Source organism: Spea bombifrons, chromosome 2 (assembly GCF_027358695.1).
Source record: "Spea bombifrons isolate aSpeBom1 chromosome 2, aSpeBom1.2.pri, whole genome shotgun sequence".
Lineage (NCBI taxonomy): Eukaryota > Metazoa > Chordata > Amphibia > Anura > Pelobatidae > Spea > Spea bombifrons.
In genome coordinates this window covers 121,337,413-121,365,410 of record NC_071088.1, presented here as the reverse complement: position 1 = coordinate 121,365,410, position 27,998 = coordinate 121,337,413, and the positions used below count along the sequence as shown (strand labels likewise).

The following is a 27,998-nucleotide window of genomic DNA, read 5'->3' as shown; positions in this document are numbered from 1 at the left end:
ACTACAGCACTTATTCCAAACACCAGAAACAGGTACTACAGAAAACTCAGTGTAAGATGCCACTGCTCCGTTATGGAAATGAATGTACGAAAATACTTTACATAAAAAAAAAAAAAAAAAAAAAACACTTTGGCACGTTCCTTTTTTTTGTACATTTTTGCAAACTCAAACTCTTAAGAAACGTTATAACAGACGTGGGCACACATGTTGGTCTTCCATATTTGAGACAGACTGACTCAAGGCTCGAAGTTCACTTCCACTGCAAAGTTCTCCTTGTAGATCTTGGCAGATTTTTCTTTGTGGGGATTATCCAGCTCGTTCTTGGAGAGATAAAGTCTGCAACGAGAAACAATGTATTCACGCACATGGATGAAATACTAGCTGCATTGGATTATTGATGTGAGTAAACATTTGTACCTAGAAAAATTTATACAGACTTTTTGTTTAAGCAAATGAAAATGGAATGGTCCGTTCCCATCACCATGGACATAGAACTTGACCTGATTAGACCTGATTATCTGAAACAACCCTTATCAAGAGATCAGGAAAAGTAATAATGAGTAATAAATAATTATGGGTAAGCACAAGAAGAATACTTTTGACATCTTATTTGGCTCCTGTGACATACTGAGGATGGCTCCTCCAGCGGAGACCCTCTTACATTATTGGTAACCTACCTCAACATACCTTTAGCATTAAACGGAAGTCTGGATCACACCAAGCATCTTCAAAAACCTTCTTAACTAATTGTGTAGAAGAACTGCCCCCCTGTGCCCTTACCAAAATATGTGACACTGTAGAGTGGAGAGGAGAAATGACACTCTACAAACCCTCTATGAAATAACATTATTCGTCCATGGCACACTACGAACCTCATGCCAAACGGGACATTTAGTGGTTGACCTATGTTGCTGTTTGTCCCCTGTCCCATCTTGTAGAGTGCCATGGCCAGATAAAGTTAGTTGTTACTTATATATGGCAGCATATGACGTTGGGGTAGAGTGTTGCTTCCCCCTCCTCCACATTTAATTGGAAGTGAGAACTCCAACACAACCACACAACCACATCAATGGGAGAACATTTAATTCTGGTTTTATTCAGGTTTGGATGTGACTGATTTTCTTTTTTCCCCCAAAAAATATATATTTGAAATTATATCCAACCTGTGACCGAGCCTGCACTGTAAAGTGTGATAAGGAAAACCAATTTCTTGTGTACCCTTTATGTGCCTGAAAATCATTGATCGTCAATGAGAATGTAAGTCTCACGTGCTGGAAAATGCCCTGCTCCGTTAAAATAAGCGGAATGTAAATGGTTTCCAGAAGGCACGCTGACTTTGGAATGTAAATTCCCAACACATCTCAAGCTGTTTACAATTTAAATACACACACAATTTAAGCAATACATGGCCATATCGTATAAGCAGATCCCCAATATTTTCAGATGGTAGTTATTAACTAGTATTTGTAGTATTTATCTACTGAGCGCGTGCTGGGTTACATAGTTACATAGTACATAAGGTTGAAAAAAGACCTAAGTCCATCATGTTTAACCCTTCTACCTAACCTTCTTACCCTTGGTTTGTTGCATTTAGATAGATGTACCCCATTTATATGCTTATTAGCATTTTTTTGTGTTATTTTTCTGTTCACAAATGAAGTCCAGATCTTACCTGTCATTTTCTATGAAAGACGTATTGAACCAGAAATAAAACGGACAGTCGTCATAGCCTTTTGGCAGACCCTATGAAAAATATAGACAATGTTAACATTTTCAGAATCAAAAAAAGGACAAAAAGTTTTTTGAACGCTTGTTCAAATAATTAATCCTTTAAAAGTTTACCCCAAACATTCTATCATAGTGGCCCTCCAAGGATGACTACCAAATGGTTTAAATAATGTTAAACCTTAACTGGTCAAGAGATAAAGATAAAGACATTGTGGACTCGAGCGGGAATTTCAACTGTGATGTACAAGACAGGAAAGCACTATTTGGGATGTACTACACAATGTAAGCAGTATTTAACAATGTGTATCCAGAGCCTAGAATTATAACACACATTGTGCTAGGACAACAACAAGAAACGACATAACTGTTTGCTTTGTATAGTTTGTGACAGCAATACTTAAGCGCCATATGTGAACAGGGAGCAGAGATAGTCTTACAGTTAGTTGTATAATATATGTATTTGTGTTAAATACAGTAAATCTATAGGAAGTGCAAGGTCAGTGTGCTAGCTAATAACGCACTAAACCAGACGGCAACGGCATGCAACTCACGTAATTCATTTTAAAGACATTTAGGCAGCTCTTAAGCAAAAAAAGATATAAAATATACTTACAGCATTGGACTCAAATCTTATTTTGATGTCTCCAGAGATGACAGGACATCCTTTCAAACTGATTACTACGGAGTTATTTCCAGCATCAAAAAACAGCTAAAAAAAAACCAAAAAGGATAGCTTGGAAACGGTACAAACATTGTCTTAGTGCATTTAAATCCATTTAACACTCTCCACAACATCTAAATGGCTTAAAGAGAAACGGTTACATCTGAGATAAAACCAAAATCAAATCTAGCACAATAGCTCCATTATTATTATTATTATTATTATTAATTTCAAAGTACAAGTTGTTTTCATAAAACTATTGTAAAACTAATTCTTGCTTTATAAAAAGTGTGTTCTATCAATTTATCTTTAATGTTCATAGAAGGGCACTGCCACCGCCCATCCCTTACCGTGCAGTTCTCCTGCGTCCTGCAGACACACTGGAAAACCACCTCCTTCTTCATTAATATCTGAACCTTCAGGTCGCTGCCATTGCTTTTCCCCACACCTGACGGAGAGAATTGAGCACACAGCTTAAAAGAAGAAGAAAACCAGTACTGAACCGTAATAATAAATTATCAACAAAAATGTCTTAGTGAAAAAGTATATTACTTCACTAATTTCTAAGCCATTCATACAATATTACCAAGCTTTTTCATCCCATAATTTATTAGAGTAACGTGAACTGTGCGTTCTAAACTGGGTTTTCTTAGACATTTTGTACTTAGAGCACTTATTTTTCAGAAGGGGAATAATTATTATCAAAGTCATTTTGGACTTTATCGTGATAGACTAGATACATTTCATTGTATTTTCATCTTTGCCCTCCAGGTTACCCCTGAGCCCTCTGGTCCCATTAAAGGGTTCCATTTCCTCTATCCATAACTTGTGTTCTCTCCAACCTCTTCCACCATCACACTGTAGCCTCTGCCTAAAGCCCTCATTATAGTTCCACTGCCATCCCATTACAGATCCTATACCTACGATGTCTTTATTGTCTTGAGTGGCATAGAGTAAAGTGTCAGAATGCAAGGAGTACACTGTAAGGAGTGCACCTTAAGGAGTACACTATAAGGAGTACACTGTAAGGAGTACACTGTAAGGAGTGCACTGTAAGGAGTGCACTGTAAGGAGTACACTGTAAGGAGTGCACTGTAAGGAGCACACTGTAAGGAGTGCACTGTAAGGAGTACACTGTAAGGAGTGCACTGTAAGGAGTACACTGTGGTGGTCACGACAGGGATGTGGCTTAACCAACCCATCATAGCCTCTATACTGATGTCAGCTCACACCGGGCCTGGGGCTTCTGGCTCAAAGTAATAATAGAAGCCTGACACTCCTGATGTGTGACCCACAATGCACTAGTGGTCCATCAGTGTGGTGGTTCTGTGTGCCCCTGGCATGAAATAAATGCCAGATCTGCAAGTACCGGTATTAGCGACCAAATGGCAACTGGGACTATATATTTTAGAAACACATATTTTTATTTGACTAATGTGTAGCTGCTATGCATTCATTTACTAACTGATTCAGTTCCTATAGACTGCTCTACTTGCAGCTTCGGGGACATTTGGTCATCACAGCGCTTTCACCTTGAATGGAGTGAATTCTGATGCTTCGGATGCTGAATTTCTTTTCTGGAGGAAGCTGCAGCTTGTATTTATTCTTCATGATTTCATAATATCCAACATACCTGCTCTGTAATATAAAAGGCGCACAAATATTCTTTAATAGTAGAATTTAAAAAATCAACAGAGCACTTTTATTTATTTTTTTTATTTAGATGAGCACATCTATATCTATACAGATGCAATCTATACAATCTCTATTACGCTACTTACCTGAGATGGTGTTTCCACACCTTGAAATTTGGTGCTCACAGTTGTGTCTGTCCTGCGTTCTCCAAAATAATCCAGACTTTCCTTAAAGGTCAAAGGAAATTTACAAATTTAATGAGTTTCAATGAGGATAACCACAGTTCCTTCTTCTATCATTGATGGATCTTCATTTCACAATTTTTATACACCATGCAACCCTTACAAAACACATGGACATGGAGACATTCAATATCATACAATAGGATTATGGCAATCTTTCACAAATGAGATTTATGTTAAAGAGGAAGTAAGGAATTTAATGTAAGTTCATACATTAACAATTTAATTTTAAGTAATAAAATTCCAGCTGTGGGGGGCACTTACACAGAATGACAGATCCACTTATCTTAAAAGTTCTGTTGCATTTGTCAAAGTTAGCTATGATGGGGGCAAGGAAACTACTCATTCCCATACTGTACCTTTGCGCTCTCAAACTGGTCACAGTCAATAAGGTATGTGCAAACCATGGTGCCCGTCCGACCTACAACACGAAGAAAAATCCCATAGATCGGCTCTCAGTACAGGATATAATAACTTTCTCTTCTGCAGAAAGAGGGGGTAAGCTCACACCTACATGATGCAGAATCCTAATTCTCTAACTGTTCTTTAAAACGCTTCATTCACACACAATATATGTTACATGCTGCTGAATTGACAAGCTGGTTAGATCAGTGCCTCTTTGTTTTTTGATTATTTTTGTTGCATACTGATTGCTCCTTTTGTGGTTTTTTATCTTTTGAAATGTAAGTAGAAGGGTATTACTACCCTGTGCCATTCCCTACATAAATGTTTGGCATAAGATGCTGCCAGTTTGAAGCTTGAAACCCTAATTCACTAATGTATGACTAGCATATGAAGGGCACTCGGTGCGTTGCTCATTTATGGGAACACAGAAATCACCGAAGGACCTAAAATCCAAGGTCTTATGACGTGTCCACCACTGTGATTCTTACCTTTACCGCCTTTACAATGAATAGCTATAACATTCTTCGGATCCTCTGCCATCCATGCACGTACACTTGCCGTGAAGGTCAGCATGTCTCTAAAAATGTAAAAAAAAAAGGTTTAATTACATTTTCATTTTAATTAGTATTTAATTCTGTATCACCATAACATCTCAGAATAATATAGACATATTAATGTAAAAAGAAAATACTTACGCTAGAGCAGGGACATTATGATCATCAATAAAAATTCGTTCCACACGGTAGTGGAAATATTTGGGATCGTATCCATTCTCACCTAGGAGACAGAGTACTGTGGTTATTATATATCCTATATATCCATACTGCCGAATATAACTCAAATAATAATCAGTCCATATTCATGGATAACAATATTGAAGCTGTTAAAATTTTTTATTATTGAACATAGCCTTGTTAAGGAGAAATGCAAGAATCTGTTCCGAGAAGGCTTAACTTCTACACTCTTTAATCTTTATTATACAGTTACTTTACTATAAATTGTATCACATACACAGTAAAAGTACTTACTGCATAAATTGTAGATCCTGTAGTGATCCTTATGTTTCAAGTCTAAAAACCTTGCTACTTCCTAAAATAAGAGATAACACATTATGTACGAAATAAATTATTAAATATTGAATACGGGGTCTGTCTGGTAGAATTAGAAACAATGGTTTTTAGTGGGAAATGTCTGCTACACATCATACCTTGATGGGATTCCTGTAAAAGGACTGTTTCCCAGACGAGGGAAATGACATGGCAATTATACGATCTGTTCAAAGGAAAACAACACATTAATATAAGTCTTTGATAAATAATGAGCAGACCTGGGCAGGACGGAGGGGAAAGATGGTGAAAACTGGGAGAAGATGGAGGATGGGAGGAAAGATCTGGGCAAAGTGGATGAAGGAAAAATGAAAGGAGGTTGTCAATGTATAGACAGATGGGGCAAAGGCAAGTGGGGCATTTTCATCTTTGTACAGCGCTGCGGAATTTGTCAGCGCTTTATAAATAAAGTATAATAATAATAATATACAAATACAATGCTTTTCCTAATCCTGGACCCTGATTGTGGCCATTTGTGCCAATGGCATACTGTCCCGTGAAAAAGGCCAATGTGCCATCAAGCTAAAAAGACTCTGAAAAGCAAGGGGAACGTGTGAGGGTGTTAGGAAAAAATAAAGAGCTGTTTGGAGATTTGTGAAGGGTAAGAAGTTTGAGAGAGGCACGGTATACAGAATGGAGTAGGGCAACTCTAACATAATGTAAAACCTTCCACTGTAAAAATATACCGTATTTTTATATAAACACATATAATTCTCTTTCAAGCTGTGTCAGAATCCTAAATATCTACTGCAATTCCCACTTTTAAGATGAAAGCACGCCTATGATGGTTTATACATCTAGTTTACACATAGAACATGAAAAATGAGTATAAATAAACTTTGAAAAAGAGCTCCGAACCGGTGACATAGGTGAGATCCAGATCAAATCCATCCTTTTGGTAGCGTCTTTTGTTTTCAGAGACCTACCAAACAAAACATTGTATTATTAGATATTGTAAATGCAATTTAATAGAGATATACTAGGTAGTTATGTTTAATAAACTGAAATTAAACTTTTCCCCTTAATCAGGTCAAGGGGACCTGATTAATATTTCAGGTGCTCTTAGAAAAAAAAAACATTATAGATGCTCTCCACAAACAGCTTAATCAAGCAAACATAGAGATGGTCCACAATAACCAGTAGAAGGCACATGTATCTAGAGGACAGACGAGGATCATTGGATAAGCGGAGGGACAGGATAGGAGTGTATTAGGAGATGATTGAGGGGATGTAAGTAGGGGAACCGCTGTAAAGAGCACAAATGTGGATGCTTGTGTACACTATTTACACTAAAAAAGATAATGCGCTACCACAAAATTAGGGAACAGAGTAGCTCCAACATCATCTGTGTGAAAGCCCCATGAAGAATTTTCAATTAGAAGGTATAGGATGTGAAGGACATTGCATAACAAATTGTTAAGATATATGGCATTTTGATAAAACAGAATAATAATGTATCCAGTGGCCCAGAAGTATATGATGCCCCTTCATAGACCTCTATTACAGAAGTTCAAGAAGGTTCCTTGAGAATCGGGCTGTTCTGCCACCACAAATAGCTCTGTCGTTACAATAAAACACGATTTACAGAATATCCTTTACAAATGCCATAAAGAACTCAACAGATAAACTGAAGGATTTGCCGAGTGACTCACCATCCTCCGAGTAACCTTTTCCAGTTGTTTTTTCTGAGAAGCCAAGCGGAAGATTCTTACCAAAATGATTATTCTCAAAGCTCGGAATAAGTTCACCAGTCTAAATGAGAGGAAAAGCAAATCAGTGAATTAACCTGTCACTTGAATTGTATATATACAGCAAAAGATATCGGTGTCCTGACTGAAAACTCAAATCCACTGGCCAAATGAATACATGCGTTCACATAACCGGTGGTCTGAGTCAATCGATCAACTTTCTAGAACTGCAAAACTTATTTCGCTTCAGAGACAGAAAGGGGAGGTAAAGTATTAGATCATGTCTCGCCGCTTTGTGAGGCGCTATATACCTTGGGATGTTTGTCGCTCCACTGAAGTCCGTGAAGGCGTATATAAGAGTGACAAGCAGCGTAACCACAACGATGGCGGCGTCAAAAATGTTTAGCTTTGAACTAAAATACTGATGAAACCTAAAACACAGAAGACAAATCGGAGTTTAAAATAACATGACATGAGCGATCCAAGTAATCCAGGCCTACCACGCGCTGCCTCTACACATGGCTAAAAGATGGCGGATTATATGTAGCTCAAAACATTGTATAAAGAAATAAACATGAAAACATAGCGGACAGTACACTGTTTTCTCAAAGAATGAATTAAATTAACAGAATTGACCAAATTCATTAGCACATGCAAACTAAAATATTAAGAAAAATAAGAATATACAGTATAGTGCGCCGTATCAGCCAGTAGCTATCCTATATTATTTGAACTATTTTAACTTGTTCAGAGCCCTGAATCTTACACCCGTCTTATAAACTCAAACTATAAAATTGCTGCTAAAAATAACAGAGAGGGTAGATGAGATAAAGTCTGCGTCCTTTTTCTGCCTTAGCTCATCATATGACCCGGTGAAGGCCGGTGGCCAACAGAACCAAACACAGTCTTTAGCCACCACCTGCAGACAGCTGAGCCCATGATCCAAGCACATATTCTCAAATATTACATTTTATTTACACTCATGAGTGAAAATGGAAACAACATGACAATTGCCGATAACATTAATACACTTTGCAGCATACTGGTTCAAGAAGGAGAAGATGGCCCTGCTCTGGTGAGCTTACAGTCAATTATGAGGTTGAGGAGGACTAAGACAGAAGCTGAACGACGGCTTGGGTAAGGATGATTCGATTGTAGAGAGGGCCGTGTGGAGAGGTCAGTGGTGTCGAGTGGGGACGAAAGATGGATTATTTCAGATTGCAGGTTGTGGGTATATTGTATTCTTCTCTAAACCGGTTATAGTAGAAAACATAGGGTGAGACGTACAGGTAGGAGAGGTTTGAGAAATCGATTAGATTTGCCAGTTTCATCTAAACTAAATCCTGAGGGCTTTTATATTAAAGAAAATCATTCAAGTTATACGTAGTATTAATGAATGTATCATCTACACAGCAGTAAATGTGACAGATCACCTTTACCCTCTTATCAGGTTTATTTAGTATTTAAAGGCAAATATATCAGGTGATAATCCAAATTGTAAGTGACACGTGAGAATGGAAGGAAAAGCCCGATTCAGACATTCGAGCTGTCATCGCGTGAAAGGGGAAATGGAAACAGTTACTCTATCTGTTGATCATTTCTAAATTATTCAGGATGAGGTTTTTTTTTACTGCCATTTTCCTGCATTTACACTACTATTCATGGCCATCCTTCTAAGTTGCCACATTTCATTTCTTGCATGTTTATTTCTTACTGAATTTATGTAAATTACCTGGTTCTAGAACTGTTTTTCTTTTTCTTTCTATATACAATCAGATTATGAAATATACATGTGCTAAGCAAAAAGGCTGAGATGTTCAATAATAAAAATAATAAAAAAATAATGGGATATTTTGAAGAAAATAACATTAACCTTATGCTAGGTTGTAATGGAAACGTGAGTATATATATAGAGGCTGTATTTGCATCTTGTATCAAGGGGATCTGGACACATTTAATGCCTTAATTGAACTTAATTGTCCAAGTACCTTGTTTGTAATTGGCCGCCCAAAGGATGTGTTATCAATCATGCCATGGCTCCCTTCTATGAATACTAAGCAACACAGGGGCTTCAGTGAACTATGATAAAACCTTTTGAAGAGGCTTTTGAAGCTTTAATCAAAAATAAAAATTCTTCTTCCATACAGCAGAAATACTGAGAAAACCTACTGATTTTGTATTCACTCCTGTCTTGGCACAGTTCCATAGTAACTCTTACGAGCATGATGTCCGCACTATATTATTAATGTACGTAGTGATGTTTAATTCATATTGTTTCTCCCATGAACACTCAATTAAGCATTTTACTGTCAGTTTACTATATAATGTAATGTACAAGTGGATGCATATTATGTCATTAGCATATGCGGAGGTCTGTAACTCACCATTTAAATGGAATTTTTTCACTTATGTTTATCTATTTTAATCCAATATGAAAACATATTAAACATGTAAATGAATATATTAAATGATTATCCTCCTAGCTGTGGACTTCTATTGTAAAACTCAATAGAAGCAAAGCCATGAAGTGTACTAATGCTGTAATCGGTGGCATTAAGGAACAAAGTGCAGTTCGCATAATTATCGAGGAAGCAAGCAGGATAAAACACATTAAAAAAATATATATAATTTCACGCTATTCTATATCAAACAAACTGCGTGGCTTCCTTTTGTTGCATTTTTTTCATTTGTAAAGCAGATGTGGTTTCCACAAACTGTTACTAATGAAAATACTCTGCCAGATGTGCAGTATTTCGTAATTACACCCGATCATTAAAAAATGGTTACTGGGCAATATCCAGGTACCAAAGGATATATTGATGCCTTACCCTTCCACGAATATGTGTAGAAGAACGTCAAGGAGAAAGAAGAACGATATGGCTAACGAGATGCCCGATATGGTAGCGCTGGTTTGTGCACTTTTCTCAGCGACAGAAAGATCCACAATAACAAAGACAAAATCCACAATGATGAGAATGACACCAAAAACCCTGAAATATAAACAATATAGAGTTAACTAAGATTACAAACAAAACACACAGTTATATATACACATTTTGGCATATGGTGAACAGATTTTCCTTTTAACCTGAAAAAAATGGGCTTATAGTCAGCTGAGCATCATAGGAGTTGCAGTTCCACGACAGCTAGAGAGCTATGTCTTGGTTACCCCTTACTTCAGCTCAATGCAATATTTTACATAAACTTGATATATAAGTACAGAGACATGACATTATTATCTAGTAAACTGATATTGATAGGAATTTAACATTTCTTAAAATGAACAATTTTCTCAGCCACCAAGCTGGGAAACTCCAAATCCTCCTAGTGCCAGTCTGGCAGGTTATGCGTAGTTCAGGGAGGTTTACGAAATCGTCCATTAAAATGATATATACGACGTACACAAAATTATACAAGTGGGTTCCACCAATGTGTAAACAGAGATGTCGCTTGGTGCAGATAAAACAGGACAGGTATTCCAAACAGTCTATTTCTAGCTATCCGACTGCCCTGAACCTGAAGACACCTGACCTTGCATAGTTATTATTCCGTTTCACATAACCTGACATAATCAGAAATGTGATCTCATAATAGTTTCTCAAACTAACATAAACATGCAACTGATGAGATAAGTGGATGTTCTAACAGTTTCCAGCAGTTATATATTTTCATTCAACAGGGGTTGTCTATAAAAGAGAGATTCTGATGCATGGTTTGGAAAAGCGCTTTCAACCAATGGAAGCAGGAAGACCCCCTTCTACAAAATCCATACCCCCATCAGGGCTAACCTTAGGGTTTCCAATGGTTTCCAATGGCCCCTGGCATATATGTGTCAGGTGCCCCTCTCTACATGCACTTGCTTACAAACACAGGCAAGTCACCTGTATGGTAGGACCAAGCATGGTATGCTAGGAGTTGTTAAAGGTACAAGTAAATTAGAAAGTGATTCATAGATATTCCCTGTATTTTAAAATTCAATACATTTCAAATAGAAAAGCATTTACACAATTTTGTGGTACTATACATGTTAGCAAATTAGTATGTTACAGCAAATTAGTATGTTGACACTACAGCTCCAACAATGTGGCCAAAGATATTTGTGTGGGGGCAATAAGGACAGAGGGGGCTGACGCAGGCACGGTATCTGGGAGGGCTTGCTCCTTGCACCCCACCTATAGTGAAGCTGCATATCTGCTGCCATGCATCGTCTCATCTAAAGACTCGTCTAGCTGTAATAGGGAAACACTTCCTGTAAACTGGTGGAGAGCATGGCTTATTGAATATTATTTTCTTATTAAAGAGGTGCTAAAGATGTTTTGGTCTGTGTGCGAAAAATTGTGTCCTGCAAGTTCATCATCTATGTGAGCAACACCATTAAAGGTGACACTTGACCCTTCAAACCAGAAAAAGACTTTTACGGAGCCGATGAGATCTGAAAAAAACGTTCTTAGCAAAAAAGAAACCGGCGTCCTTCAATCTCATCCCCTGACAAGTTGTCTCTAAAATTAAGTGCTTTGTCAGCTTGGCATGCTCTGATGGAGTTCACTGGGGCCAAGTGTAGCAATGACCTTCAAATGGATGTCCTCGTTAGGTGTGTAAGACGCAGCACACGAAGATGAAAACAAAATAAATTCCGGGCAACTCTGAACTACTCACAGCATGTTACAGCCTTACAATTCTTATCTGATTAGAAAAGTCTGTCTGACTCCTTCTAGTAACACGCAAGAAACAGTCGGCCATTCAATTGTTGACAGGACAAATAAACGTCTGTTCAACAAAATCCAAAATGGTCCAGTATTATTTATAGCAGGAAGGTCCAGTTAAAACTGGCTGCTCCATCCAAAGTATCGTGAGCCATCAGTTTAATAGGAACCCAGCTCTTTGTCTGAATGGAAGCCAAAGTCACTGCCATTGGCGATTCTAAAAAAGAATGCAGAAGAACTTTGTAGTTTTGTCTTCAAACACAACAGACGAGCGTCTTGAAATGGTTTTTTCCAGTGTCCGTGGGGCGTTGAAGGTGTGGGCGCCTGAAGGCTGAGTAAAAATCATGCAAAAGAAAAAACTCTATTTTGGGTAGACAGTTTTTGTCAAATCAAAACAAACTCATGGTAAAGATGAATGTTATTTGATGACCGTCGCATATTCTTTTTGTTGACAAGTTATTATTTTAAACTGGATTGTTATTGTTATTACCGCCAGCTGTCAATGTCTCTTCAAAAATGTGTTGTTTTTTTTCTTAGAAATAAGAAAGGAATTTTAACCTTGAGATAAAGTGTAGATCAAGCTCAGATGGGGAGACCTTTTGAAGGCATATAGATTGGGACGAATAAGCAAGATTTGGTATGCTAACACATTAACGAGCTAGGAATGCATTATCCCCCAGAAGGTGGGTTCAAAACCCACCGTGATTAGTTTGAGTAACTGGCACACTTCTACGTTAGTCGCACGCACACCGAAACACTCATTGCCAAGAGTGGTGGGGTTTGGTAGGGAGGTAACTGCAGGATCCGTTAGTTAATGTGCTTTATTTTGAATATTATTATATATTATTAATATTATATTTATTATTAATATTTTTATATACTAATATTTTTTTTACCTTATTTTTATTATTATTTTTCTTTTAATTTGCATATGTGTGTGTGTGTGTGAGGGGGTTAACTGTTGAAGCAATGAGCACATTTTGTGCCATGAGTCTAATATTAATAAATCAGTCAGAACACGTCAGTCAATTTTTTTTTAGTAAACCAGCCCAAAAGAGGATAAATCAATGGACGGCTTTTACAATAGTGATTGAGTCCTCTTGACCATACAAAAAAAAGCTTTCAATGGCTATTGTGAAGAAAGGAAAAGGAAAAAACAATGGAGCGCTGTCACTTTAATAATAAAAATGGAGCTACTATAATAAAAATGTATACTTATGTGCAGTCAGTTGGAGTATATATGGAGTGTTTTTCTACTCAATTCGAGTTAATCTCTCGACCAGAATCACACAAGAGAGAAACAAAACATAAACACCATAGTGTGTTCCATATAATATAAATAATCTATATTGCTGTCCCCAATAAGTACTTTTAATCGATTATCACTGCTCATATATGTAATCCTGATGGGTTTCTTAAGATTCTTCTGATATATTATCCCAAAAGGACTCTGAGGGATTCAATCCACTTTTGGTGCTCAAAGGGTAAAAAGAAACACCATATAGTCTATATATAGTTAATGTATGTTGGCCCAAAAAGACTACATCTAATTTAGCTATAAGATTTTCTATGCTCAGAAAGCAGCGTATGTATATATCTTTTAACTTTCACGCCAAGGAAAGGTGTGGAAAGCATCACATGGAAATGTTTATTGGATCTTACACTTTCTGTTTACATCACCACATATTCGCACGCCTCCAAACACGCACCAGGCCCGCATTCCAATGTATTTATTTCGTTTTGTTTTTTGTGAAATTTAATGAGTACATTTGAGAGTGTGGTGCTTTTTTTTAATGTAGTGCCTTTGCATGTTCTATCGATCACTTATCTATTGTACATTGAATCAAACTGTAAATAAAGTAAAGATGCTTGTCAGCGGTAAACATTTAAAATGTCTTTCCTGGGTGGATGAGATCCAGATTAAATATTTACGGTAAATGGGATTACGTGCTGAAAGATAACATGAAAAACTTCCCGAAACTCTTCATTCTGTTACAAAATGCTTATGAGCCTTAAAAGCCATACAGCTTGTTTTCTACATATGAGAGATGGATCAGAACCTATGAAGAACCATATGATGCATCTGGGAGACAAAAAACATACACCGCTAGTTTACAATCATAAACGGCCATGAGAAGGTCCTGATTAATGTTCCTTTACCAAATAATATTTCTTCTTCATGCGATAAATATGTTACAGCGTGTAGAAATGAACACAAGAAATGGATATGAAACCTACCTGAATCCGAAAGACATCACAAACGGAGCCATTTTTTTCTTTAACATGCTGTAAGAATAAAGAGACAGTCATTGATAGAATACTTTTTTTTTTGAAGCTAAGAAATAAATAGGAAGCACATGGTGGTGAAATGTGCAGGACATGGTTCAGCAAAGGACAATATATAATATCATTTTGGTTTCAGAAGGAATATGTAAGAAGAATTTACTTTCAAAATGATCGTTACCCAAAATCCACTAAATTACCTTATTTACAGCGGAAGTCGTTTAACCATTTCTTTAAAGCTACATAATCACACTTTATGATACTCACGCTTTATAGTAGATTGTAAGCTCCCTGGCACTGCCAGCAGTATGGTTAATTTATAATATTAAACCTGAGGGACCCACAATCTATTCTATGCAATTTAAGACAATTACTGATTTTGTTTTCCTTTCTAAACCCGGTGGCAAAAGAGGCTGCTACACGTCTGAATAAGGTTTTGCCTCAATAGCTGCCATTTAGCCCCTTTTGAACAATTTAAACAGCACAATTTGATGTATATATCTCAGAATGTACTGAAAAGTGTCCAATCCTTATTCATTGTACATTACAATCGGCAGCCAATAACTGCTTAAGGTATCCTGTGCTAATAATAAATGGTGGGGAGGAATAAATGACAACATGTTTTCCAGTTGATGCACAAGAATATATGTGAATGAATAAATTCTATGATGCAGAAAGTATCACATTGTAACCGACAGGTTTCTATAAATAGGGCCATATAAATGAGCGGAATGTTCTGATGTATTATGTGTTCCGAGTCGTTGACCATGACCTAAGAACAAGCAAGTGTACATAGTGAGCACTTCACGTCCCAGTGTCCACGTTAAAAGCACCCATTGTGTTTGACACAAACACACATCGCTTACCTGGTCCTTGTCACCGGCTCCTCTGCTTCATTTTTCCCGTCATCGATCTGTATTTTCTCCTCTGTCTTAGTAAACCTATTTAAATAGACAAATACCCCATCAGCGATATCCTATAGAGCAATACTCAACACCATCCGAGGCAAAGATTATGTTTATTGCATCAGTTAAGTGATGCTTGTTTGTTCATCATAGGATAGAAAAGCTAGTCTTTCATCTGGATTGATCTGGACGTTGGATGAAATAATTACGGTGATGATGTTTAACCATGTGAAGTAACTGTGTTGAATCAAATAATCTGCATGTGCATTGGAGTTGTAATACAATTCAACCCTACAGGGCTGGTCCCTAACCAAACAGCCCCCCAGGCAAGAAGGATCTATGTCGCCCCTAGGTCACCATGGCGAATAGGAATAGCTTCCCGGCCCCTAGGGATTCGGGCATTAGCTCCCAGCCCCTCGGTTCAATGGTTGGCTCCTTGATGTGGATTAAGTTTGCCCAAACCCTGTTTTAAGTGGCAGAAACACTGCCAAGGCAACGTTCTGCTAAATATATTCTCAATCTCAGTTAATCCCGAGATCACAGCCACACTTGGAATTTGGAACAATACAATTTATCTGTCAATCGCGGTTAATCCATTGCGGCAAACCAAATAACGCCCGGTCTGTTTCTTATCACAAAGCAAAGACAATTTATTTACTATTGGTTATTATCCATGCATTGCGAAACGTCATTAGTAACTTGCGCTCTGAGGACAGGCCTTCCGTAAATACTGCCTGGATGTCACAATACAGAGGTTTAATTTCTGCTTTATAATATAAACATTTTTGGTTTCTTGGAGCAAATCAATCGAATTGTCAAACCTGATGTTTTAAAAGTAAAAATTCTGTCTTTGGAATAAGATAAATAATAGGAACCATTCAGATCAAGAGAGCTACAAAGATTAAGACAGCATATGAAAGCGGTAAAGACAGACACACGGGAAAAGACAGGGGGATGCATGTAGCAAAACGAACTTAATCATTCTAATGCAAATAAATGGAAAAGTAGGTAATGCAGAAAAATAGAGACCCGCGTGATGACACAGGCAGTGTGTGAGTATATGTGTGTAAGTATGTTTGGATGTGTGTAACTGTGTATGTGTGTGTAAGTATGTGCGTAGTTGTGTTACTCTGAATGTGTAAGAAAGGTGTGTGTAAGTATGGTTGTATATGTGGAGGTAAGTATGTTTGTGGGTGTATGAATGTGACTTAGCGTGTAAGTATGTTAATGTGTGTAAGTTAGTATGTGTGTAAGTAAGCTACTTTGTATGTAAGTGTGCTTGTATGTATGTGTAGGTATGTGCGTAGTTGTGTTACTCTGAGTGTGTAAGAAAGGTGTGTATATGTATGGTTGTATGTGTGTAGGTAAGTATGTTTGTGGGTGTATGAATGTGACTTAGTGTGTAAGTATGTTAATGTGTGTAAATTAGTATGTGTGTAAGTAAGTTACGTTGTGTGTACGTAAGTATGTGTGTAAGTATGTTATGTGAGTGTTTAGGAGGAGCTTGAGGCCCCCACTGTTAGTCTTACAGGGGGGCTGGCAATATTTGTTATGCAGCTGTGTGCTGGAGACCATTTATTTTAAACAGTAACACCCATGTTGGGTATAAACATAGTTCACAATATTTATTTTTTTACATACATCACATTCCCTTTCCTTTTAAAATGTGACGTCGCTCACACTCCTTAAACTGCATTCCTTCTACTACAGAGTGTTCAGAATAGCTGGATTTGAAAAATAATCCATAATACTGTGCTAAAAGTATTTTTATATATACATAACCAAAAAAGGGGGAACTAAGACAGAAGTAGAGAATTTTTAAGAGAGTGGTCCTCAAGAAGTTACAAGGTGCTCCTCAGGATGATACCCTGGATATTACCGAGAGGTCCAGGGGACTTCTAAAGTTCCAAAAATGTTAAAAAGTTTGATAAATTCATAATATCATAAGTTTAATCATTATTGAATGTAGATAAAGTGATTTAGAAATAACTAAAAATACCCATAACATCATTCTAATGAGAACTATCATTATGTGAATTACTCAATAATGAGACCTTTGCAACAACCACCCTGTGGCTTTTTACTCCACATGGTATTCCAATGGCGTCACCCTCCCTGCCTTATCCTTACACAATCTGATTATATACCAGTCTACTAAAAAATCAGGCCTGGATTCTTAATGCTCAAAACAGTGCACCAGACAGCAACACAAGTCATTGGTCCTCCAGGGGCAGGAATCCCCTAATTAATCTCTATTGGGAGAGAAAGAAACCTAAACCCAAAAGGTTTGTTGGAGGAGCTGAAATGTAGGGAGAACATTTTGCATCACCTCGTATTATTTCCATGAATCTCCTCAGTGACGTACTATTTACAGATACTCAGGTGATGTTTAGCTCAACGCCATTCCAACTTCTCAGGCCCAACTCAACTCAGTCGGAGGAAACAGAGAAACTTTTCTATTCATTATAACCAGATCCAGTGCCAATTCGAAACACTTCAACATGACTCAACCCAACATGACTGTCAACTCAGTTGTTAAGTAAGATTTTCACACAAAGTCGAAGGGCTCCAACCTGACAAACCTTGACTCCTCAGATACAGATGCGTTGACCTAAAACTCCTCAAACTCTGAATAACACATTTTAGTGGGGAGCCCCTTCCATCCAGGACAGAAGCGGAAGGGAGGGAAAGAGGGACAGAATGGGCTCCTTGCCTCTCTCAAGGGTAGATTTCCAATTGAAATCGCCATGGCAACAGGCAGGAGGTTTAATTACCACTCCACCATTAACAGTGTAATAAGGGGAGGAGAAAGTATCAAGGGAAGAATGAAAAAAAAATGAAAGAATGAAAGACAATGTTATTAAGGGAAAAAGGCAGGAAAGTTAGGAAAAGGGCAAATGAGACCAATGTATAGGAGGAAGAGGCATAGTAAAGGGTACGGATCCTGAAAAATATTCAGAGTGGAATAAAGGGGGGCTAAGTCAGAGAGATGGCAGGTGAACGTAAGAATAGAGCAGGACAGTATGGAAAAGGATCATTAGAATACGCCAAAGGGGAGAAGGGCACCAAGTGCTTGAATAATCCCTGCCCAGGTATTGAGAGAATCATATACATCTCAAGGAGAAACATCCATTTCTTGATATGACAGTCAAGTACCGCCACTAAAATCTCTAACCCCCTATAAATCGTTGGCTCTCATTGTCATGACCCCATTTTATTTCATTTCATTTCATGTAAATATACAGTACTTGTAACAAGGCAGTGATATAATCTTTTCTGAATAAATACCATACTGGCCGGAATACAGTCCATCAACTGACTGTGAATCACAACCTCAGATTTGGATGCCAGAAAAGTTCCATTTATAGCTTGTACATAACAATTATATTTGATAACTCTTAGGAAAAGGTGACGGTATCATTAAGGTTGATTTAATAATTACACTGATAACCCGGAGCCATGATATCTGCTATAATTGTCTCTAAGAAGCTCTACAAATACATACTTTACTGGCGCACAATGATTCACCATTTAGAGAATTTCTATTGGCGATTACTAAATTGTTAACGAGAAGACAGAAAAATATTAATTTCTCTGTTAATAAGTCACCCGAGTTTCTTAATACACGGCTTCGACCATCACATATTAATACTTAGCGCAGAATGCGGAATAATCATTATTTCCATAACTCACCCATTAACTGCCGAGGCGTCCGGGCCGGATTCAAACCTTACCGATGACATCTTAGCTGCCTTTAAATGTCTGGATCTAAAAAAAAAATAAAAAAGATTATTTTCAGACAACTAGGAATGATTAGCTGAGTCGATCTTGAAGCCGCATAACAAACTTGTACTTTAAAGACATTACCCTCAGACAGGCTTCGGGTAAGGAGAAGATAAGCCAGCCAGTGACCGAAGACAATGGCCAGCTGTGATTACATAGAAATGTAGAATTTGAGAGAAATGTAGAATTTTGCCCATTTTTTTCTTCTGTGTATTAGCCTCTATCACTTTTGCTGGGTGGCTGTTCCATTTATCTACTACCCTATTACTTTGTTAACTCTCTAAGTATTTAAATGATTCTAAGGGTTACAGATCACCTGCTTAAGGAGTACATCTCGTCTATACCCCAATTCCTCATCCATTATCCTATTCCTCCCTAAAAGTGTTTAAGAACGTGCACCTCTCTATTATCGTTATCTAACCATGTATGAGAATAGTAATAATTATTGACGCATCCACCTTGTTCCATAATCTGTTTTTAACCCCTGCCCCACCAAAACAGCAACGCTCATAAATTACTTGCCTGGAACACGGTGGCGGTTTTTCCTGTGATTTCCCAGCCTTTCAATACTATATATATATATATATGTATATATATAAATATATATATACATATATATATATATATATATATATATTTATGTATTATTTAATATATATATATTTATATATATTTTCTTTTCAAGAATCATGGGCAAATATGTTTGGATGAAAAATAAACAGTGTTTCACTATTATTCAAAAACATGTTTTGAAGAAGAGAAAAATGTGTTACTTCTGAACCTTTGCCTTTGTAAATAATACAAAAATAGCAATTTCTATCATTACAGGATGTGGGGTTTGCAAAAGGAAATTCCTGAAAAAATCACAGATTTCGAAGAGTTTGCATCTCATGTCAGCACAGATGCTTTTAAACGTTTTTGGTTTTTAGCAAGAGAAAAAAGTATCTTACTCAAAAGGATTATTATTATTTATTGTTTTTATATAGCGCCATCATATTCCGTAGCGCTGTACAATGACTAGACAAGACATAGCAGAAACAAAAGCTAAGGAGGGCCCGGCTCAAGTGAGCTTATTCTGGATTAAAATAAATATAAACTGTATACAGCTAAAAATTAGATCACAGCAGGCTGACATAATATTAGATTAGCATAGGTGGTAACATTCTCGAAGTTGTTATGGGAGTCCTGGCATAGGGGGATTCCCTATGGACTCACATATTGCAGCGGGAGCTGTGTGTGACATCACAAATTATTATTCCTGAACGGAACCCGGAAACCTAGCAGTAATCATACTATGAACAGGTTTCGATTCAAAATGCACCGATTTTACAAGGGAGACACTTTATACATTAATCCCAGTTGTCGATGATCTTGTTGTTCAGGAATGTGAAGCCGCACAACACAATTACTAGGATCGTTACACCAAGTCCAAGACGCACAGCCATGCCTGAATACTCATAAACCAGAAAGAAACCTGAAGGCTGCCTACAACTATATTTTCTTTCCATTAGTTAATGAAAATATACCCTCGTTCAACCAATTCCACATGTAAAGAAATGATAAGTCAGTCATTAAACTGCAGTAGTGCTGCGTCTGGCGTTATGACATCATATTACCCGATTGAAGTTTAATGAATAACGCAGGAGTTTTCGAAGTGTAGAGATTTTCTAACCAGCTAATCCCTGACTCTGTGCTCTTTGGACCTCCTTGGGAGTCACAGATTCAATTTGAAAGCTGACCCCTCACTATCCTAAATGGAGTATGTCCTGCGGAAAGGCCCAGTAATAAAGAAGCCGAGACAGCACGCTCAATCCTCGCTATTCAGTCCTGACTATAAAGGCTAGCTTACCATTATTATTATTATTATTCATTGTTTTATATAGCGCCATCAAATGCCGTAGCGCTGTACAATGGGATTACTTATTCCACAACAACAAAGAGCAGGAAATGTGGTTGAACGTAGTTTATTACCCGGATACAAAAGCTTGCAAAATACACAAAGCAGAGCCTTTTGGGCAGATCATTTTCATGTAAATGATACCAAATACTGCAGTACATTTACATACAAAGACCGCACAGTAATGTCCAATTCCAGCCGCACACTCTCAATTACCATCATCTAAAAGGACGTGCTGTGTGAGGGACAATATAACATAGTCACCCGGGATACAGTCAGTATCAGGTGAAGAACAGCGGTCTCTTACTCGCAGCATGGTGCCGGCCGGAGGATTTAGTACATTGGTATCCGAGAGTAAGCGTGTCTTGTTGATGAACTAAGTGAGGGGAAAGCGCACGCCGCTTGTTGATCCAGTAGGGGACTATCACATAATCTGTGCTGTATTGAGAAACGCACATATTCCTGCTATTCTAGGTCAGACGCCGCATGCAAAGTAGGTTCCCAGTAATCATGTGTCCAACGAACAGACAGTTCTGTTTACCGGACTGTAATTACCACACTCCATCCAATCATAAAAGGGACTCGCTGAAACGTAAACCGTCACAGATTGTACTATAAGCACTCCTTGGAGCGACACACACAGAAGCGGCCGCCCTCAATCAGATTTACTTAGGAGAAAAGCTGGGGGGGTGAAATGATTGATTTGGACCGGGGTTAAGCCAATAAGCTAGATATACTACGTACTGTAGCTGGTAAAGCATTCTGTCGTAGCAGAGGTTGATGAGATCAGTGAAGGTTTTTAATACATTTTAGGTGTAATGTAAGGAAATATTACCAATAGGGTGGTAGATAAATGGATCAGCCTCCCAGCAGAAGTGGTGGAGGCTAATGCAGTGAGGGGATTGAATCATGCAGGGGGTAGGTATAAAGTTATCCTGCATATATGACAAGACCAAGGACCGATTAGGGTCTGAATCTCTACATCAGGAAAATGGGCAGACTAGATGGGGCAAATTGGTCGTATCTGCTGTCAAATTCCGTGTTACTATGATGACAGTATGGAGATTTTCAGTTAAAGTGTATATACGTTAAGTATACTCCGTGGATAGTAAAGGATAGTGACAGCAGAGGGTTTGGCTCCAGCAATCATCAATCAGCGTGCTTTAATATAAGGAGGAAGGTTGCATTGAGCCACAAATGAACTAAGGTTTTCAACTTTAGCAAGGTGGGATTTGTAGGATGGTCTGGACATCTTTAGTCCAGGAGAGATGGAACTATTTAAGAGATGCTCTGCTAAAGGCTGCAGAACATTGCATTCACTTGCAAAAAAAAGGAAACCACTGTGGTCTCCGCAGATGAGACAGACGTAAAGCTACTCTCACTATGGGACCAGACCAAGGACTGAGAGGAGTTTGAATTTCTTACATCAGGAATATAGGGCAGACTAGATGAACGGTTCTCATCTGCCGTCACATCCTACGCTACAGAAAGTGCAGTATTTTAGCAAATTAACCCCTTGAGTTAAGGTTCAGCTCGTAATGTTTTGTGTTATTCATTGGGTTTCGTAGTTCGTATTCATTGATTCATTCATTCACACATAACATAATAAGGTAGATATGATTTCCTTGTGATGTATGCACCAGCCTGCATCCGCTTTAGCCCGTTCGAGATAAAATGAGGGGATATCGGCATTACAGCAGTAAAAATATTAGCCGAATGTCATTAATATCAAGTCCCAGAATGTGAAATCAGCCCATTCATGCTATATATTTGAAGCTCAAATCTTTATAAAGGTGGACCGAAAAATCTTTACGATAAATGTGTGTCTGTACAATGGCTAACAGACTAGGACAGCACAATGTATGGATCAAAAAGCTTGCAGTGCCAGATAAAGATGCCGTTTTAAACAGCGAGATATTCTGCTGTTAACACGGTGACCATTAAGCCAGATAAAAAGTAAATGAACTTTGTCACCTGTAGTGATTTCAGATCGTATTATTATCTTTTATATATGTAGGGCACCCAATTTCCGCAGCGCTTCTTACAGTCCGTACATTCAAAACCGTACATTAGGTAACAAGCTTACAACTATCCTGACATCGGCTTCATTCAATGGAAAGCAAGAGCCTCTACGAAGTTGTGGATTACGTATCGCCGTTCCTGTTATTTAATGGATGAGTGTAACGTATCTCACTCCGCGGAGACCCCAGCGGGGGCCGCACTGGTTGTTAATCGGATCTGTTTGTTGCGGGGAATGGATCAGGTACATTACAAACAGGTTATAGGATCTTCACGACAACTCAACAACTCGCTCTACTCTTCTTTTTCCCCTTCTGTCTAAAATAACTCTCTGCCTTCTAACCATTATATATTAATACGGTATATGTACAAAGACATGTGTCCCTCTCAAAACAAGATCTTAGATCAAAATAGTCTCGCACTCACAGGACTTTGCAAATAAATAAGTAGTTTATTTGCAGAACCATCAACGCTTCAGGTCCTCCCACCTTTGTCTTGTCTCAGCTCTCAGCTCTGAGCCCCCGTGGATGTGTGAGTTTCACCCAACTCCGCTGAATGAGAGTGTCTCTGAATCCTGTGTATGTGTGTCCCTGATGCCCCGTGGATGTGTGTCCCTGATGTCCCGTGGATGTGTGTCCGTGACCCCCCGTGGATGTCTGTCCCTGACCCCCCGTGGATGTGTGTCCCTGATCCCCCCGTGGATGTGTGTCCCTGATCCCCCGTGGATGTGTATTGTGGATCCCCCGTGGATGTGTGTCCCTGACCGCCTGTGGATGTGTGTCCCTGATCCCCCGTGGATGTGTATTGCGGATCCCCCGTGGATGTGTGTCCCTGATCCCCCGTGGATCTGTGTCCCTGACCCCCCGTGGATGTGTGTCCCTGACTCCCTGTGTATGTGTGTCCCTGATCCCCCGTGGATGTGTGTCCCTGACCGCCTGTGTATGTGTGTCCCTGATCCCCTGTGGATGTGTGTCCCTGACCGCCTGTGGATGTGTGTCCCTGACCCCCTGTGGATGTGTGTCCCTGACCCCCCGTGGATGTGTGTCCCTGATCCCCTGTGGATCTGTGTCCCTGATGCCCCGTGGATCTGTGTCCCTGATCCCCCGTGGATCTGTGTCCCTGACCCCCCGTGGATGTGTGTCCCTGATTCCCCGTGGATCTGCGTCCCTGACCCCCCGTGGATGTGTGTCCCTGACCCCCTCGTGGATGTGTGTCCCTGACCCCCCGTGGATGTGTTTCCCTGACCTCCCCCCGTGGATGTGTGTCCCTGAGCCCCCGTGGATGTGTGTCCCTGATTCCCCGTGGATCTGTGTCCCTGACCCCCCGTGGATGTGTGTCCCTGACCCCCCGTGGATGTGTGTCCCTGTGGAGAGTACTTTACCTGGAATGTGTCCCTCTGACTGCAGCTTTCTTCCAGCCCTGCTCATCAATAAATGCAGTCCATACGGCAGGGAGCTGTACCTAGCCTTCTCAGTCTCTCTGTCATCTGCTCAAATTACTTGAATGAACTTGATTTAAGAGGAAGAGCCAAGCACCAATAGGCTGAACGGGGAGGGCAGGAGATAAACAAAGTGCTGGCAGCAGTCTGATCTCACCTTTGTGTATTACGTCTTGTGATTCTCTTTACTTCCTTATAGCTCCTTGTCCCATGTCATTGATAAGATGTCTTTCCCCTCACCCCTTGCGGCTGATGTTCTCCTCTCTCTTTCTCTGGTTGTCCTCCCCCAGTCTTCCTCTCTGTTTCCAGTATCTCTCTCTTCCTCTTAATTTTTCCTCCCCCTGTCTCTTCTCTGCAGATCCAGCAGATTTTACTTCCTGAGCAGCCTGTGAACTTTGGGGAAAAAAAGTTTCCATCTGGAGTTCTGCCTGACTTCAGTAATGTGCTGTTTTTACAGCCTGCAGCTCAAGACACATTCTATGCCAAGGATGGACAAGAACGTCTCATCACTCTCAGCCATTCGTGATTAAACTAACTCTAAAAGAAATACGTTATTTCATTAACAAAACTTTTCACCTATAAATGTCCCTAAATTACATTTATTACAAATTTAAGGATTCCGAGCTTTAGATTCTAAAACCAATCATGTTGGGTCCATATTCACCGTCCCAAAAGGCATAGCACAAAGAATTGAAAATAAATGCATCGTAAATATACTTTGGATCAATTTATAGATTTATACTTCTCTTTTTCCTTGTTACTGTTAAATGTATTTATTTTTCTACGTCCCTTAAGGTCATTCTAGATGATCCTATTAACTGAGGGGATTCCAGAAGCCAAACCGACAATGGAGGGTTAAAGGAGCAGGTCCCTACCTTGCAGCAATGGAATGGGATTCCTTCCAAGTGTCCAAGGGAACTGCAATATAACCTTTGTCGGGGCAATAAAAAAAAAAACGATAACGTTTATTTAACACTGTGCATAGATTGGGTTTTTCCTGTATTTAGGGGGGTAATCCCTCTCCTGGACACCAAATCCTTCTCGTTCTCCTCCTAAAGTCCCTCTCTTCTAGGATCTCAGAGGGTTTGGTGGACATATGTCATAGTGTTCTACAGCCCTTACAACCAGTGGTGCGTTCTGGTCCAGGCCAATGAGGCCTAGGGGCACGACAGGTCCAGGGATGCAACAGGTCCAAGGGGCGTGACAGGTCCAGGGGACAACGGCCCCTCTGCTGCAAAACAGGGGGCCTATCTTCCTCTTGGGCAATCAAGCTCCCTGTAGCACCACCAAACCTAGAAATTCTCCTGGTGAAGCACCACGTCACCAAACGCTAAGTGTAGCTTTCTATACAAACATTTACCATTAAGATATAAGAATTATAGTAAGAATTAGATTTCTGTCTCAACAAAATGACATAAACCAGGTTTTGCTCTGAATTTAAAATGTGCAAAGTTTCCAATGAGGTTTACGGGTTCTATGCAGGGACACGCCAACCACGTTTTCTCATAATGCCACTTCTAAAGAATATTTCCGATTCTTATTTGACGCTGAGCTTCTGTTTCATGGTAGCTTGGCAGATTTTCTCTTCACATGAGATTTGGGCCCTGTAAGTACACAGCTCTTTTCCTCCTTTTGTCATTATTTTTTGTCATGTTTTATTCTTTCCTCTTTCTTTGGCAATTTCCTCTATCTCTTTTTCCATTGTTCTTTTATCTTGCTGATTTTACATTTTTTACATCTTTTCTGCCCCTCCACCCATATATATATATATATATATACTGTATATACATATACACACACACATACACATGTGTGTATATCTTTGTAGCCTGTACCATCTTCACTGTGCTGCACTTCCAGGTATGACATCGCTTCTCAGCACACAGTGTCAGTGATTCATAAATGTGTCCCTCCTCCATTTTTCTACCTATTTTCACGAACGGAGGCCGTTTCCAAGAGTAAAACAAACTGATAAGGCATAGATCACAGCAATCTAAGTTGGTCGTAAAGTATGAGTGTGAGAAAATATGGAGGTGCAAGAAGCAAGAGATAAATACAAGTGCAAAGTACTTCTATTAGCACAATATAAATAAAAATATATACATAAATGGTATAGTTAAAGAAGGGAATTACAGATGGGCATTTCTCTTTAAACTGGGGATTAGGTCATACTCAAGTCAAGAGAGGAGAATCTGAAGTTAATCACCAAACTAACCCTCTAATGAGTAGGTGTAGAAGGTCGCTTGACATAATTAAAGACTGGAAGACCTAAGGGATCAGGGGATTCTTGACGTAAAAATCCACCTGTTAAGGATGCCTAGAATAACCTTTATTCTTATATAATATATAGGTATATATTAAGTGATCTAGGTTAATATACTTTGATTTGCAGTAACAAAGAACAAATAAGTGAGAGGATTTGGCTACCAGTCTTATGTAAATCCTTGGCTGCTTACCATTACAAGCAGAAAATGTCTTTTAAAAGTATTATCTTTAAGAACAAACACATGCTTTCCAGAGAAAATGGTTTTCGGAGGTGTTCTCTGTATAGACGGTTAGCAACCTGGATTCATATTGAGCACATGGGTCAGTATGGTGGCACGGAGGTCTCTATAACCATGCAGCTGGAACCCCAAATTAAATCGGCCCGCAGTCTCACCAATAAATAGTTTTTTACTTTGATCTTGACCACGTCTTTAAGACTCTATTCTGAATTTATCTATATGAATTGTTGACCTTCGCCTAATATTGATCATGAAAGAATGGATATCAGTACAGAGGGAATTATAGTTTGTGTAGAAATAATACAGTCTATATCAGAGGGGACTCACAGATGTCTATTATGAATCCTGGTAACGTGATCCTATACAGTCCAGTGAGAAGAACCAATTAGTACATAAAAATAGGAACATAAACTGGTCAGGTGCACTTAGCTCACAGAAAGGTATCGTAGTATTTGTGCAAGCAGAGATGAAGGCATCTGCCTCATCTAATCCAAACATGTTTCATTTATTTCATCTGATGAACAAAGTGAGCATTCACTCAAGGCACCTAGGTTCTTACTGCAGCTAGTGCTTCTCAAAGCCTACTGGAGATTTACTTTACCTATTTACCCAATGGCTTCAGACTAACTTTGGTGTCTGTTGAGGATGAGACACCCAGAACCGGCCTGAAACACCTGGGAGAGGTGTTGGCACTCACCGCACTAAATGCCCCCACTGTTTCAGGTAGGTCTGGTTGCAGGTGAGCAGGGAGCTAATGGAAGGGATATCTAGATTGGCACAGGGAGCACAATTCCAGGGCCAGACACGAAAGGTTGGGGTTGTGCATTGTCACTGTAAACAGTACAAATGACTACAATTGGGTAAATAATCACTTTGCATGGTTAACTACGACAACTTCTGATAAGAGGGTCGATCATCTCAGTGCATTCAGAATCCTGAAATCGAAGCCTCCTCCTCAAATTCCAGATCTTGTTCATGTTCCGTGGATGAAGAAATATCAT

At 39.0% G+C, this 27,998-nt stretch overlaps 1 protein-coding gene across 2 annotated transcripts; it reads right to left on the bottom strand.

Moving 5' to 3' along the window:
- Positions 1–167: 167 nt before the first annotated feature.
- LOC128475292 (phosphatidylinositol 3,4,5-trisphosphate 3-phosphatase TPTE2-like) lies at positions 168–24,805 on the bottom strand. 2 transcript variants are annotated; one of them, XM_053457764.1, is made up of 19 exons: positions 24,651–24,805; positions 19,050–19,124; positions 15,318–15,392; positions 14,407–14,454; positions 10,294–10,455; positions 7,777–7,896; positions 7,430–7,529; positions 6,636–6,699; positions 5,879–5,943; positions 5,700–5,760; positions 5,367–5,448; positions 5,160–5,248; positions 4,626–4,687; positions 4,171–4,251; positions 3,922–4,027; positions 2,740–2,837; positions 2,342–2,437; positions 1,673–1,743; positions 168–336 (listed from the first exon to the last, which is right to left on the bottom strand). In XM_053457764.1, exons 2-19 carry the CDS (start codon positions 19,097–19,099, stop codon positions 237–239), a joined length of 1,530 nt encoding a protein of 509 aa, XP_053313739.1. In that variant the 5' UTR covers positions 19,100–19,124; positions 24,651–24,805; the 3' UTR covers positions 168–236. The 2 variants fall into 2 exon arrangements, with proteins under 2 accessions (XP_053313739.1, XP_053313738.1); XM_053457763.1 differs by lacking the exon at positions 24,651–24,805 and adding an exon at positions 24,437–24,605.
- Positions 24,806–27,998: the final 3,193 nt, after the last annotated feature.

What these genes read in the sequence shown, in the direction of transcription:
- LOC128475292 (XM_053457764.1), bottom strand. Translation starts at nt 19,099, where the DNA reads ATGTCATCGGTAAGGTTTGAATCCGGCCCGGACGCCTCGGCAGTTAAT. An exon ending in GTGATGTCTTTCGGATTCAG is followed by an intron (nt 10,456 to 14,406) that starts GTAGGTTTCATA and finishes TTTATATTTCAG; the next exon opens with GGTTTTTGGTGTCATTCTCA. An exon ending in TTTACAGGAATCCCATCAAG is followed by an intron (nt 5,761 to 5,878) that starts GTATGATGTGTA and finishes CTCTTATTTTAG; the next exon opens with GAAGTAGCAAGGTTTTTAGA.